The 15862-nt window shown below is 40.6% G+C and overlaps 1 protein-coding gene across 5 annotated transcripts in view; it reads left to right on the forward strand.

Annotated features, from left to right (window-relative positions):
* LOC117346340 (E3 ubiquitin-protein ligase TRIM39-like) overlaps nucleotides 1–15862 on the forward strand; it is a 200123-nt gene that overhangs the window by 156814 nt on the left and 27447 nt on the right. For all 5 annotated transcript variants that reach the window (XM_033915743.1, XM_033915769.1, XM_033915779.1 and 2 more), the window contains 2 exons: nucleotides 6684–6704; nucleotides 14613–14633. In XM_033915743.1, the coding sequence (XP_033771634.1) occupies nucleotides 6684–6704; nucleotides 14613–14633 (42 nt within the window). The remainder of the gene's footprint in view (nucleotides 1–6683; nucleotides 6705–14612; nucleotides 14634–15862) is intronic.

Consider the following 15862-nt stretch of genomic DNA (forward strand, 5'->3'; position numbering starts at 1 on the left):
TCGCAAAGTAAAGTGTTCACCATAGTCTGAGCAGTTTCATTTGTAGTGGGAAAAAACTTCAGGTTATCAAGAGAACATGTCAACAATAACAAGGGCAGCTGGTATACAGGGTTTCCCCTCTTTGCACCAAAGTCCGTCCGAAGGGCGGCTTTGGGCACCGGCCAGATGGGCATTGATTAAGCCAGTGACCAGGGTCTCCGCAATTAAAACATCCAGTACTTCTGGATGGATTATTGCCACCTCAATCGGAGGCAGGGGCCCGCCCCCTACGAAACCTGTGACCCCTTCTTCCGCGAGGAGCGGACAGGCGCGGTCCCCAGGTAGGTAGCTGGCCCTAATAATGCAGGATTTCCCAAGGCTTAGAGATCTCAAAGCGTAGGAGAGTGTTGCGTAGTGGTTAGCGCTACAGCCTAAGGAACCTGAGGCTTGGGGGTTCAAACCCCGCACTGCTCCTTTTTTTTTTTTAATCTGAAATTATGCACGAGAACTAGTGGGCCATTCTGAAATCATTTGTTTGACCAGAATCTGCAAAGGAGAATGGAGGTTAGAAAGGAAAGTCTGAATAAGTAGGGAATCCATATTTGCATGGGCACTAAGACTCATTAAGCCTCTTCCACACCTATCAAGCTCTGTCTGCAATCCTAATCGAATCACATTGGATTCCTGTTACTCATCACATTACCTTTAAAATCCTACTTTTAGTTTTTTAAAACACTGTCTCTGAACGAACCCCAATTCATTAATAACTATTTACTCCCCATAGTATATCACGTTCTTTAAGATCCATTAATCAAAAACTCTTAACAATTCCATCACTGAAAGTAAAATAGGTAGGTAAATTCATTCTGAATTAGTTCTCCCACTGAATTAGCTCTTGGCACCTGGCACTTTGGTCTGTAGGAAAATTTCTGTTTAGTTTCTGGACTTCCCTTCTATCTCAGGGGTGAGTGTGCCACTTTTCTCACCAAGATATAAACTTGTAGGATTAGAAACAATTATAAAAAATTATTGAAGAAGAAAATGACCTAAACCATTTAAAAGCAATCTGAAGAGCTTCCTTTTTAAAGACGCCTTTAATTTATTTATTCCCTATTCCTATTGCCCTCACCATTCACGTCTTCCCTTGTGTTCTATTAATACAATTGTAGTTCTGCCCTTTCTTCCTTATGCATCTGTTAGTTTGTATGTCAATATGTCAGGCTCATGTAATTTACTATAAATAAGCATATGTGTACACCTTTTGTTTTTTTTATGATCATATTAGCACTATAATTAAATCTACATTTTACAGATTACGTAGGATACGATCTATTGCAAAATTCCTATGTCCTAAATCAATAAACATTCTTATCCATTCTTTAGTGATTTCTAAATTGGACTATTGTAATGCCCTATTTAAGGGGATATCGCTAAACGAAATTAAGCGACTTCAAATTATTCAGAACATATCCATTAAACTCATCACTAAGTCTAGAAAATATGATCATGTTACACCCCTTTTGATAGATGCACATTGGCTTCCAGTTAATTTCGGATAACGTACAAACTCTGTCTGCTTGTTTTTTAAATCTCTTCTTCATAAGACCCCAGCATTCATATTTAAACATTTAATTCCTTATCATTCAAACAGAACCCTGAGGTCTAATGAGCAAAACTTATTAACCATCCTATCACTTAAAATTATTAACACTAGACGTCAATTTATTTATTTATTTTTTTTTGTAACTGCTCCTCAAACTTGGAACGATCTTCCCATTTATCTGCGGAATGAGCAGGATTTAGGAAAATTTAAAAGCAATTTGAAAACATTTCTTTTTAAAGATGCTTTTAATATTTAATTAAATAGTTCTTAATTTGGTGATGTTATTTTACTGTGTTATGCTATGTGTTAATTGATTCCCCTAATGTATTTTTCCTTTGTTTTACTTTTCTTTATCAATTATATTTCTAACCCTTATCTTACCCTATGTCATGAGTATAAAATATTATGTATTAGTTTTTTACCCAATGTTATTATTTAAAGTTTGTTTTGTATTGTATTGTCCTTATTTGACTATAGAATTTGATTAAGCGATTAATCAAGAAAAATAATAAACCTGAAACTTGAAACTTGATTTGTAAATCGCTTAGCAAATTAAATTAAGCTATTCAATAAGTTAAAAATAAACTTGAAACTTGAATCTCACAAATTTCCATATTTTTCTTGCTCTATCTGTAAAACTAATTCTGGCCCCTGTATTAATTAAAGTTAATTTATCCTGACCCTCTTTAAGACAATTGCCTCCAAATTATTCAAAATACTGCCATTAAAATCATTTCACCTTAAAAGCTCAAAAATTTGATCATGTCACACCACTTTTGATTAACTCCCATTGGCTTCCCATAGATCATTGATTTACTTATAAAATAATGTTACTGATACATAAAACCATAGCTTCCGGTCTACCTGATTTCATCAACAGGTTATTAATCTCCCACAACCTGCATCACACATTACATTCTTCTTATCAAAACCTGTTATCCATTCCCTCTTTAAGACACCTTGGCACCGTGCATACTAATAAAGTTCATCACTTGATAAATTTAAAACTAGCTTGAAAGCCTTTCTTTTTAAAGACGCATTTGGAATATAATAGTCCTTTTAAGGACTGTAATGGGACTTTGCTCCTTGCTTTTCTTATTCATTTTAATCTTTTCTACAAAGTGCTAGATTATTTATTTATTTTTTTTTTTTCTTTCCGGCGACACAGCACAAGAAAAGGCAGAAATTTAAACCTATAAGCAGTGCAAACACATACGGGAAAGACAAGTGCTGAAAAGTTCTCAGCCGGCCTTGGTTCACTCACATTCAATTCATATTAAGCCCTACAGGGTTCACCACTTTCACCTACCCTATTCAACATTTACATATCCTCTCTAGGACACCCACTGCAAAAACCAAACCTGATCTAATACATATTGTGACAGGGAAGTGCCTGTCAGCAGTTTAAACCCGGTTTTAAACCCCTATTCCTAAGCCCAGGAAACTGCCCAGTAACCCTGTGCCCATCACTAAGAGCCAACAGGCAGGGCAAGGCAGAGAGGCAAGGACAGAAACCATAGCGTTCTTTCTCCCTTAGTCTAACTGTGAACTAGTATGAATAAATTACTTAGAGCCTGAGAGGAAAGCCTGTGAAGATAGGGAAGGAGGTGAGAACCTGTAATTAACCTCTCCCGAAAGCCCGCACGGAACCCAGAGTCCCGAGAATTCCCAACCCTGAAGCAGGAACTCTGGGAGGGGACCAAGAGCAGTCCGAAACGGCTGGGTAACAAAGCTCCCCAACCCCACCCTGGGAGCCCGGGGCAGCGGGGACACTGGGCTTCAGGTGGGACAGTGCCAAAGCTTCCCAAAGATCTTTCAAACAGAAAAAGCAAAATCAGGAGAAAACGTTTTTGGTTTTATTTTTTGGCTTTTCTGCCTGGACAGCAGGCTGGACTGTATGAAAGTATGCTTTTGTCCAAGTCTCCTCAACACAGAGGGACTGCTGGAACCCCAGTGCTGCAAACTGAGGGAAATAAAAGAAAAGCTGAACTTTACCACTAACGCAGCCTCCACTAATTATTTCACTGTTTCCCAGTGGGAATCCTCCTGGGAGCGCTTGGTCCTTACGCCTGGGGCGGGAGCTGGGTTGCCAGCGCTAGGCTTAACCCCGGCCCCGCCACAATATATGCAGACGACATCTCCATCCTATCAGCATAACAAATGAAATCTCAAAATACATTACTCATATAATGACTGAAATAGAACATTGGACAAGCAACTTCAAACTGAAACTTAACACAGAAAAAAACAAAAATCTTCCTTGCAAGCCCAACGGATAATAAAATTACCAATTCAACGCTACATATAAAAGACCATGATTACCCAATTACCAACAATAAAAACATTGGGAGCCACACTGGACACACACACCTCACCATGACTGAACACACGAATACCGTGGCAACAAAATGTTTCACGATGCCATGGAGATCAAAGACCATCAAAAAATACTTTGACCCACTCTCGTCTAGACCACCAGTGCAATCACCAGTGCTCTCTACCCCGGACCATTGCAATATCGTTTATTTGGGTATCATTCAGAACTCAGCTGTCCGCTTGATACATGGATCAAAAAAAGAATGACCATGTCATCCCCACCACAAACCACTGCACTGGCTGTCAGTCGAGGCAAGAATATTATTCAAGTTCTCCTGCATATGTTTCAAGCTAGTCTCATTAATAAAGCCGAACTGACCTACAATGCCTTTAGAAAACTCATAAAAACTACCCTATTTGACAGATACATCACCTAAACAGAACCTCACCAAGCACTCTTTCTTTTCACAATGCTCTCTGAAATCTTAATTCGTGCTGTTTCTGAATCTCTAAACAAACTGTACATTGTAATTTTTTCCCTTTTTTTTTTCAGGAAAGCTGTGATTTTTCTTTACAGGTCAGCTCCGAAATTCTTAGCAAACATTATATTTTGTAATTTTGATTCCTAATAGTCTCTGTACTCTGTACTCCCTCCACATATTGTAAATCGCTGAATGTCCAGCTCTCTTAAATGTAAACCGCCCAGAAGTCGCAAGACCGTGGCGGCATAGAAGAATAAAGTTATTACCATTATTATTATTATTACTGACGCGAACAAAGTCTCATCTGTCTAGGAGGTGGCGAATCCTAAGTGCCTTTATGACCCATTAGAAAACAATATCACAATGCAGGAATTTTTTCAATAAAAAAAACAATGTAACAATGCAGAAATTTTCGCTTACCTTACCTTATAAGCGAGGTACATTAATAATATACAATATAATCTTATACTCTATAAAATCTTATCTAAGCGATAGACGAGAAAAGCGCATGCAAAGAATAGCACAGATGACAGAATGCGCAGACGTTTCTATAAATCCACAATAGAGACTTTCCAAAAGTCTTCACTTAATTTCATTCTTCCCGAAAGAATGGCAGCTGCTTATTTTCACGGCGGGAATTTACCGAAAACTCCACATTAATATTTGTCCTTGCCAAAAGGACAGTGTCCTTGCCAAAAGGACAGTAACCGCGGCGGGTTTACCAAAAACCCTACAATTTAAATAAAGGGTTGGAACATGATGCCAATACCTGTGAGTATTAAAGAACAGAATTCAAAATTCAGAAATACTCACAAAATATTGGTAATGTCAAGTCCATCCCGGACGAGCCCCCAAATTGAAACGAACAGGATCCATTTTTAGGTCCCGAAATTGTTCTGCAAAATATTCTGTCATCTGGAGGCAATTCCCCTTAGAAAGAAAGATAGGTAGCCAGTATTCTAAAGAGATTTTTGCCTGATTTATTATGAGTCTGCAAAACATTTATATATCTGTTACATGGGTCAGTGGTAACCATCACAACAAAAGGGGGATGGACAAGAGAGGGGAGGGGGTGCGTGAGCAGGATATGTACTTCATTGTTTAAATCTTAAAGGTGTTAAGAGCTGTGGGGGGTTGAGCCTTCATGTCTCAGACAACTAACCTAGTTAACATAAATTAAATGACCTCTTCCCAAACCATTAAGAGAGTAAACACCCAACATTCTTCATTTGATTACTTCCAGCACAGGCAGGAACAAAAGACATAAAATATGTGTGTCCTTTTCAAATGTGTCCTTTCATAGACAGAGACAGAAAATCTATCCTTTCATTTCACCTAGTTCACCTGGTGGCAGGGCCATCCCTTATAGAAATGTACATAGGCAAACATATTTAGCTCACTTGTCAGAAATTTGGCTTTATACCCTAATTTTAGTAGATTTTTGGGGAGGCTGTTTTACAGTCATTTCAATAAAAAACACATTTGATTTGGATTAGAACTTTATAAAGTCTTCAGATTGATTTTACAAGCATTATTTTATAGGTTAACACACATAAAATTATTTTTGTACACACTAAGGCAGTGTCACGCAAACTTTCCAGCTGGCTTCACACTAAATCCAGTGCGCGGAGGCCCATCTGGCTGCGACCCACTTTGGTGGAGGGATCCAGGAGGTGCGAGGAGAGGATTAGAGACGCTGGCCAGGAGGAGAGTCATCTGTGCTGGCTGACTTCCTACAGATCGTGCTTTTCGCCGTGAGAGGCATGTCCTGTAGGCAGCCATCTGGTGTGGATGACTCTCCTCCTCACCAATGCGTCGCGGAACACATGAAATCTCAGGAGGCACGTTGGTATGCCGCGGCACACAGTTTGCGATACACTGCACTAAAGGGATCCTGTACTAAAGATTATTGAGTGCTATCTGTCACAGGACCCATTTTATTCCTAGGGGTTGTACTGCAGGTAACATGTATTAATCTTTAATAAAAGACCCCTTTATGTTTTTATGGAGTGCTAACACCAAGGGGTCCTTTTACTAAGATGCGCCAACAGATTTATTGTGCACTAATGATTAATATGTGCTAAATGCCATGCAATCCATTTATTGCACTTAACGCACACTAATTCATTAGTTTACACTAAATCTATTAGCACACATTAATAAAAGGACCCCCAAATGCCTGCTAAAGAATGCACATTCCTAGAGCATTTCATGCTTCTTTGGCTACTACTTCCTGTAAATATAAAATAATTGTGATTATCAAATGCAAAGATAAATGAACTATTTTCTTATTCTTTTCACAGAGAAACTTCTGGAAGAAAACAGTAAGTTCAACCACCCTCTGTTTATATTATTTATTTATTAAAAAAAAAAAATTTCAACATGTACAATTCTGTGCTACTTACAAAATTACACACATAATATATCATACACCCACAAACAGATAAAATATAAAATAATTTAAATCCTTACAATAAACCACTAAACATAACTGTACATCCTCTCCCCCCTATACATTTTCAAAATCTCTTAAAGCTAAACTCATCCAAAGGCTCTTGCAAACAGATAGGCCTTCAATTTCCTCCAAAAATATAAATACCTATAATGACTATTTTTTAAACTCAGATGGCAAAGAATTCTACAATTTTCGTACTGCCCCGTAAATCACTGCTCTATATGTCTGAAGCCTAATCTGGTGAAAAGAGGAACATGAAATAACAACTTACCAGTCAAATGTAAAGAATGGCCAAGCTGATATGATGAAGAGTATGGTGGTGCTTCCTATGCCAGGGTATTCCTCTAGTAGCTTCAGGTGCTCATTTAGGGGCCCTTTTACTAAGGTCCTCAACAAACTGGACTTAGTGCACACTTAGGTGTGTGTTCCCACACACTAAGGTCATTTTTACCACAGACTAGTAAAATAGCTGATTTTCCACTTATTCAAATGGTCATACGCTAATGTACTGAGGTCTTTTCCCTCTTTTTTTTTTATAATCAGACATACACTCCCCTCTTATATGTTCAATTAGCTTTCAGAGGCCAAGACCTCCTGTACTGCAGTTAAGAGTATCCTATCCTACCCCTATCCTGGGGTTTTGATCTCCAAAATTAGTCAACAATAGATTAAAATTAGTCCAAAAGAAAGATCACCTTATTTCCATTTTCCGTTTATATATGTTTATCAACACAGCTACAATACTATTTTATCCTATAGATAAATTAATTTTATCCCAGGACAAGCAGGCAGCATATTCTCACATGTGGGTGATGTTATCCACAGAACCTGGCATGGACCATCTAAAGCGAACTCTCATTTTAAGAGATTAAAAGATTGCCCATACTGCATGGGTGCTTTCCCGCCTGCGGCCAGCTCACGGGACCATCTGATTTCTGCAGAGCAGAGAAGCCATATTTTGGTTTCTCTTCACATGCCTTCCTTAGACATGTATCATATGAATTTTTAACAAATGCCTTTTACCCACATGTATTTTCTGTGCAGATTATTTGCATATGTTTTGTGCCTTCCCGTATTATTTTTCTTTAATACTTATATTTATTTGCCAGTTTTACAAAACGGGGTGCTGTTCCCAGTTACGACTTTTCCTACTAGCATTCCTCTGAGAAACCTCATGCCAGTGGGTTTTCTCTCGGTGTCATTAACCTCTCAGTTATTTTTAGATTTTTGGGATGGTTTAGAAACAGCGTCGAGGATGGCCAACTCTGACGCTGAGTCTCCTCTTTGCTGCCCTACACCAGGGCCATCGACTTCAACATCCAGCTCTACCTCAGCTACTTCGATTCTGCTGCCATTGAGGGAACCGTGTAAGAAAGCTAAGAAGCATAAGCACTGTTCCCCCACCGCTGCTGCGGTAAAAGTCAATGGACGGATACCTCTGCACATGTGCATTCTGTACCAACTACCATGCAGGCACAAGTTCCAGTGTTTGTGCAGCAACGAGCGCGTATTGTGCTGCCTACCGCACAAGCGCCATCTCTACAGCAGCAAGCACATTCTGTGCCGCCAACCACACAGGCGCTTCAGTTCCAGCAACAAGCGCCATATATACCATCTGCCATACAGGCCCCTTCCCTCCAAGATTATCTGGATCCGCTGCTGTGGAATGGGCTAACCGGGCTGCTGCAGTCGCACACTGTGCTAAATTTTGTCAACCCGCCCCTGGCTTCGACCAAGTCCGAGCAAGGTAAGCAAGATACCGCAGACTGCCGCTCACAGACTCCTGCACGTGTGTTATGTATGCTTATTGAAGACATGGATAATATGCTCCTATCACCTGCGTCATAAGAACATAAGAATAGTCTTACTGGGTCAGATCAATGAACAATCAAGCCCAGTAGCCTGTTCTCACGGTGGCCAATCCAGGTCACTAGTACCTGGCCAAAACCCAAGGAGTAGCAATATTCTATGCTACAGATACAGGGCAAGCAGTGGCTTCCCCCATGTCTTTCTCAATAACAGACTATGGACTTTTCCTCCAGGAACTTGTCCAAACCTTTCTTAAAAACAGCTACGCTATCCGCTCTTACCACATCCTCTGGCAACATGTTCCAGAGCATAACTATTCTCTGGTGAAAAAAAATGTCCTCCTACTAGTTTTAAAAGTATTGCACTATAACTTCACTGAGGAGTAAATTCTCTATTGCTGCGTTTAACTTAGGCGTGCTTTGGACGTCCGATGTAAGTGAATAATTACGGAGTTAAGGGTCTTAATTAATGTTAATTGGGAAATAAACGACATATAGACGTCCCTAAGAGGTAGTTGACGGGCTGACGTCTACAGAAAGCATAGTCCCGTCTCCAGCTCTGGACGTGGGCGTTCCGTGGGCGTTCTGTGGGCGTGCCAAATGGGGATGCTAGATAGGCGCTACCTGAGCGAACGCCTGCGTCTAAATATCGTGTATTATGTAGACGTAAGAAACCCTGGTCTAACTTGGATTTCAATGCCGTTTCAACTTTCATAATTGCGGCTCTTTGTTAGACGCGAGGCAGACGTTAGCTGTGTTTTTCATCAATAATTCCAATAGTGAGTTTGAATAGGTCATTTTCATCTTTTCTCTGTCCTAATAAATATAATGTCAATGGAACACATTATATTGCATGGATAACAAACCACATTTCTGCCCGAACAATAATATAATTTACACATGGCTTTTACAAACCCCTTTTTTTTCTCAACAAACAGCACTGCAATCGGCTCTCTTTTGAAAGCAAAGAAAAAAACAGCACACATTATCAGCACTTAAAAAGAGAATAAACAGATACACACCTTAACATTCAAGCTTCCCTCATTGCAAAATGGAGGTCTTCAGTTGCACAAAACTGACCTCATTGTGACCTCATCAATCTGCACCTTCAAAGTAGTATGCCACAATTAAAAGATGTGCTGGGTGTAGAACTCACAACCTCTGGATGTTAGGAGCACAGGCTGGCCCCTAACACATAGAGCTACAGCTGCTTCTACTTAGGTCCATCTCACCACCCTTTCATATCATACTTGACTGAGCTGTCTATGCTTCATTAGCTATCATATCAGGATGAACTCAAATAAGTTTAAGCAAAGGAATGCCTAAAGATTTGGAAGGTTTTCAAGTAGAAAACAAATATCAAATATGTATTAAAGAATTGCAGCACAAATGACGCTGATCGGTAAGTGCAAAAAAACACCACTTTTCCGGGTATGACGCCTAAACGGAACAGATTACTTACAGTCATATATCCATTAGTACAGTGCTTAGAATGAAGATTAGCGTGTGAGAAAAATGGAGCTCCACCTCACATGCATTCAAGCACACTTGGGAATATGGGTTTGGGGCTCAGTGAAAGCAGCGCTTTTAACCATTGAGCTACCACTCTTTTGTCTCAGCCTACTATGACATTATAGCTAAACTCCTTTTCCCTTAGCACTTCACTAAGATATGATATGACAAGGGAGTCAGAGATATTGGAGCAAAAGTTGCTGTAGCTCAGTGAGGAAAGGCACTCTCTACCAATCTTCCGGGCTTTGAGGGTTCAAATTCCAGCCTGTATTTTACTTGTGGCATATCTGCCTTCCAGGTGCACTTTGATGATGCTTTCCACTTCTTATAGGAGTTGAATATAATATTACTGTACAACTTTGCTGTGTAGCAGAAAAATAAACTTTTCCCCCTTCCATGCTAAGAATTTGAGTTCAACTCATCTTATATTTCTCCTTTTAAACATGGCATACTTTGTTAGTTTTTATCATGGTAAAGTATACATTTCTGAAATGGTGAAGAAACAATAATATACAACTGCAGTGTTTTGTCTCACCAAACTGCTATACACACAAGAAAGCATTTCTAGGTCAACACGGTAATGCTCCTGTTCCGAGCTCTGATCTCTGAAACTCCCCGGTTCGACTCCCACCTTTGCTCATTTTAATAAGGTCCTAGTTTTTTCCTATTAGCTCTTATAACAGGGTCTACATGGTGGACTTTGCCATTTGTAAGGTGCACATTTCCCTTTCCAGGCAAACCTATTTTCAACTTACCATGGCTCGGACATCCTAAGCAGTGATGAGAGCACATTAACCAGGCGATCCACAAATGTCATCTTGCTGTCAGAAGAAAGGTTTCCTCTCATCACTGCTTAGGATGTCCGAGCCATGGTAAGTTGAAAATAGGTTTGCCTGGAAAGGGAAATGTGCACCTTACAAATGGCAGAAGGTTTGTTTAAGTAGAACATCAGCTGACCTGATGGGGGAGGTGTCCGGCTCGCCGCCGCTGTGCGGCGGCAGAGGAAGCTGAAAGCTAAATAAAAGATTAAACAATAAAACAATTAAAACAAGGTAAGACTACAAAATTTTTTAAAGTAAAACATAAAATATTGGTGAGGCAAGGCAGCAGAGGTCTAAGGTGCCAAGTAGTTAGTGCAAAAGTGCAGTGCAGTGTTCAGCGTGCGCCGCAGAAGGTTTGTTTAAGTAGAACATCAGCTGACCTGATGGGGGAGGTGTCCGGCTCGCCACTGCTGTGCGGCGGCAGAGGAAGCTCAAAGCTAAATAAAAGATTAAACAATAAAACAATTAAAACAAGGTAAGACTAAAAAAATTTTTTAAAGTAAAACATACAAGGTACAAGTAAGTGTTCTCCCCGGCTGATTTAGATGACCGCCCAGCTAATCCTGCTGCTGCCGCCGATGCTCCTTCCCGGGTTGACTCGCCGCCAAAAATTTTGTTTGACGCCTGTCTTTTTTTTTTTTTGCCAGCATGCTTTTACTTGCTTTGGGCCTTCCTCGTTGCCGGGACCTGCCTACTTTCTGTTTCCACGAAGGCAGGACCCGGCAGCGAGGAAGGCCCGAAGCAAGTAAAAGCAGCAAGTTGTAAGCTTCCCTCTGGGGCTCTATCGTGTGCGTTCCAGCTTCCCTTCTCTTCCCCCCTCACCCCCCCAGGAAACTACTTCTGGTTTCGGAGGGAAGAGAAGGGAAGCCAGCATGCACACAATAGAGCCTCGGAGGGAAGCTTACAACTTGCTGCTTTTACTTGCTTCAGGCCTTCCTCGCTGCCGGGTCCTGCCTTCGTGGAAACAAAAAGTAGGCAGGTCCCGGCAACGAGGAAGGCCCGAAGCAAGTAAAAGCAGCAAGTGTAGTGGTATACCATTTGAGAAAACCAAACGCATGGACATCGGACCCGATTCTGCTTGCTCTTTTAAAGCTCTGATCCAAGCAACCTTGGTGCCTATTGTGGAAGATAAAGTGGTCAGCCAGGAAGAATGAAATCAAGAAAGTTCAAGTTTAGTCAAGCTGTGATTTGAACTTTATAGGCATTTGTTTTTCATCCTTTAACTGGCAGGCAGAAGAATGCTCCATTTATTAATCTTGCAAAGTCTGATACAGGAAAAGCTAGAAGTGCATCAGGATTTAAGGAGCTTGGGGTGTGCAAATCCACTTAATGCAGAAATTACAGTAAAACAAAATCACTTTTCTATTTCACTGCAGCTCTATGAGGTTCTTTTGCCCTTAGCTATAGTCAAATGATGGATAGGAATATGTTTATTTCATTTAAGTTAAGAGAAAACAATATTTTTTCTGAGTATCCTTTAAATAATGGTTCACAAATTAATTCAGCCTGTTTTAAGGCTGGGTTTTGTTTTTCACATTATTGCTTCTGTTTTTATAATCCTTAAAAAAATAAGGGGCAATTCTCCAAGTGGGTTCTTCCTCGTATGCACCCTGAGACTGTACAGGGAACGCCTATTCTATAGCAGTGAATGGGCTCCCAGAGGTTTCTTTACAGAATGGTAGCATATAGCCTTAGATTCAGGCGCCTTACAGTTAAAGCAGCCATAGAGCTGACGTAACTAAGCATGTCCACTTGTGGGAGAAATGATTTTATTTTCAGTTTACTGATCAAAATGTGTCTGTTTTGAGAATTTATATCTGCTGTCTATATTTTGCACTATGGCCCCCTTTTACTAAATCGCAATAGCGGTTTTTAGCACAGGGAGCCTATGAGCATCGAAAGCAGTGCAGGGCATTCAGCGCATCTCCCTGCGCTAAAAACCGCTATTGCGATTTAGTAAAAGGGGAGGGGGTATATTTGTCTATTTTTGTATAGTTGTTCCTGAGGTGACATTGCATAAAATCATCTGCCTTGACCTCTTTGAAAACCTGCGGAATATATATGGGGTGGGGGAAGATTAGTGATAGAAAAATTGTTATGAAAAATGACTATTTTCAATTTAGTGATCAAAATGTGTCAGTTTTGAGAATTTATATCAGTTATCTATATTTTGCATTATATTTGTCTATTTTTCTATAGTTGTTTCTGAAGTGACATTGCATATTTTAGTCATCTGTCTTGACCTCTTTGAAAAATGAAACAAATATTAATTAATATTTTCTCTGCATACAGTGTGCTTTGTGTTTCTTTTAATTTTGTGGTTACCATAATGAATTAATATTATATACAGTAGTGTACATGAAAAACGAATGGAAGAAATTGCATTACAATTAGTACTATTTACTATTATGATGGGGATGGGGGTCAGGGGTGGAGATTGGCCTGGGAAACTTGGTTGAGAGAAACACTGGTCTTGGTGACTATGGACTTCACTCAGTAAAGGCCCCTTTTACAAAGCCACAGTAGCGATTCTCCTTTGGCAAATGCACCAAAGTCCATTTGCTATGGCATAATTGCACGAATACATGCCCTTAAAAATCAGATTTCATGGTAGCAGGTTTGCATTATAACCCACTTGTGCAGATGATTTGTTGTTCATCCACGGGTTAAAAAAATAAGGACAATTAAAAGTACAGGTTGTGTTTTGTTTTTGTATAGTTAACTAAGTTGTAAAGTTGTAAAGAATGTTTCCTTTATACATTAATAAAGATAAGTATATAAAATCATACCTGTTTGAGGCTTTTATGCATGCTGCGGTGACGGTGACGGGGTGGTGAATGGGATGGCAGTGGCGGTGACGGGGCGGTGAAAGGGATGGCGGTGACGGTGACGGGGCGGTGAAGGGAATGGCGGTGACGGGGCGGTGCAGAGGATAGTCGGCCGGGGACGGGGCGGTGATGGGGACAAATTTTTTCCCCGTGTCATTCTCTATCATATATGTCTGCGTAAATGTTCCCCATTTTCTTAGTTTAGATAAGTTTTTATTCTTTTTAATATTTTTTAATTTACATTTCATTTTATTTATTTATAAGGTTTTCACATTATCAAGCATATCATCTTGTACAGAAAGTATAATCAAGAAAACATATTTAAATTTACTTTCAATCCTGAATATAAATCAAACTATAAAAAGAAGCACATCTTAACTTAATCACACACTGGTCCTCAATTTTAGGATCCATGATTTAACATAAGAGTAATCTGATTTAAACATAACAAGCAAACGAAATCACTTAATCTGCTGCTGAAAGAGAGCTAATTATTGACCAACCGGAAACTAATTAATGACCGTAGGTAAAACATTGAGATAGAGATATAAGGCTCCTTTTATGAAGGTGCGCTAGCGTTTTTAGCACGCGTGCTAGCCGAAAAACTACCGCCTGCTTAAAAGGAGGCAGTAGAGGCTAGCGCATGCGGCATTTTAGCGTGTGCTATTCCGCGCGTTAAGGCCCTAACGCGCCTTTGTAAAAGGAGCCCATAATCATTTATGCAAGTATGATGTGATAGTATTTTGAAAAAAAAAAAAAAGATGCTAAATGACAATTGTTAATGATGTTTCTTTACTCTGTATTTCAGAACTGCTTTCCCACAAAATAGGCAAGTCAAATTTATATGAGTATTAAAAGTTTGATAGTTGACATGACTTATTTACATACCTGAAACCACACACATTGAAGAAATTTTATCATCTAGCTGTGTCTGATGGCTGCAGAACAATATAATATCGCTATGATGTACAAATTATATTACATATCAACTTGCGGTACTCTGGCATACCTGTGTGGCAGAATTTGGGGATACTCGGTCATTAGCACTCTGTTCCACTGAATTTCTGGTCACTCTTCTCTAGCAGCACTGAATCAAGCTGAGCAATGAAATTACAATACACACTCGGGGCCCATACAGAAAACTTGCCACATGATTAACACTAGTTTTATATAGTATTAGGGCAGGATAGCAATGCAAGAAGGGTTTCAGTTTAGGTGTTAACTTGCATGGCAACCCTTACTGCAGACTGTAGGCACATACAGCAGAATCTCAGTTAACCGGGTCTTCATTAACCGGCACTCTCAACCAACCGTCAAAAAATATCACCAGTGAAAAAAAAAAGACTCCTGAAGCACCAGTGGAAGTGGTCCTGAGCCGCAAAACCTTTCCCTCCCTCAAGCCCCGAAGAACTACAAGTAGCGGCAGTCCTGAACCACAAACCCCACCGCCCTCCTGACCTGAAGCACCAGCTTGGCAGCATCCTGAGCTGCAAATCCCTCCTCCCTCCCTCAAGCCCCCAAGTCTCGAAGCAGCTGAGAAAGGAACCCCTCTCCCTGCCATCCCAAAGCACCAGTGCAGCAGCGGGCCTAAGCCGCAAAGCCTTTCTACCTCTCTCAAGTCCCTTAGTGGCAGAAGCATGTGGCAATCCTGAGCCGTGAACCCCCTCACTCCCTTCTGCTCTCCCTTCCTTACCTGAGTGCAGCTGGTCAGCAGAAGGCAGCCTCAAAACAGGCTGCTCGTGACCAGCCATGGCAGCATCAGAGGAAAGGCCCAGACCCGGCCGTGAGCAGCCTGTTTTGAGGCTGCCTCCTGCTGACTGGCTGTGCTTGGGTAAGGGAGGGAGAGAGGAAGGGAGCGAGGGGGTTCGCAGCTCAGGACACTGCCTGCTATTGCCACTAAGGGGCTTGAGGGAGGGAGGAGGGTTTTGCAGCTCAGGACTGCTGCCGCACTGCTACTTTGGGGCGGGGGGAAGGATTGAGACTGTGTTAGACAAGGTTTCTAACACATTCTCAATTAACCAGAAAAGCAGTTGTCTGGTATACACCAATCCCTGTGGG

The sequence above is a fragment of the Geotrypetes seraphini genome, chromosome 1, assembly GCF_902459505.1.
Source record: "Geotrypetes seraphini chromosome 1, aGeoSer1.1, whole genome shotgun sequence".
NCBI lineage: Eukaryota > Metazoa > Chordata > Amphibia > Gymnophiona > Dermophiidae > Geotrypetes > Geotrypetes seraphini.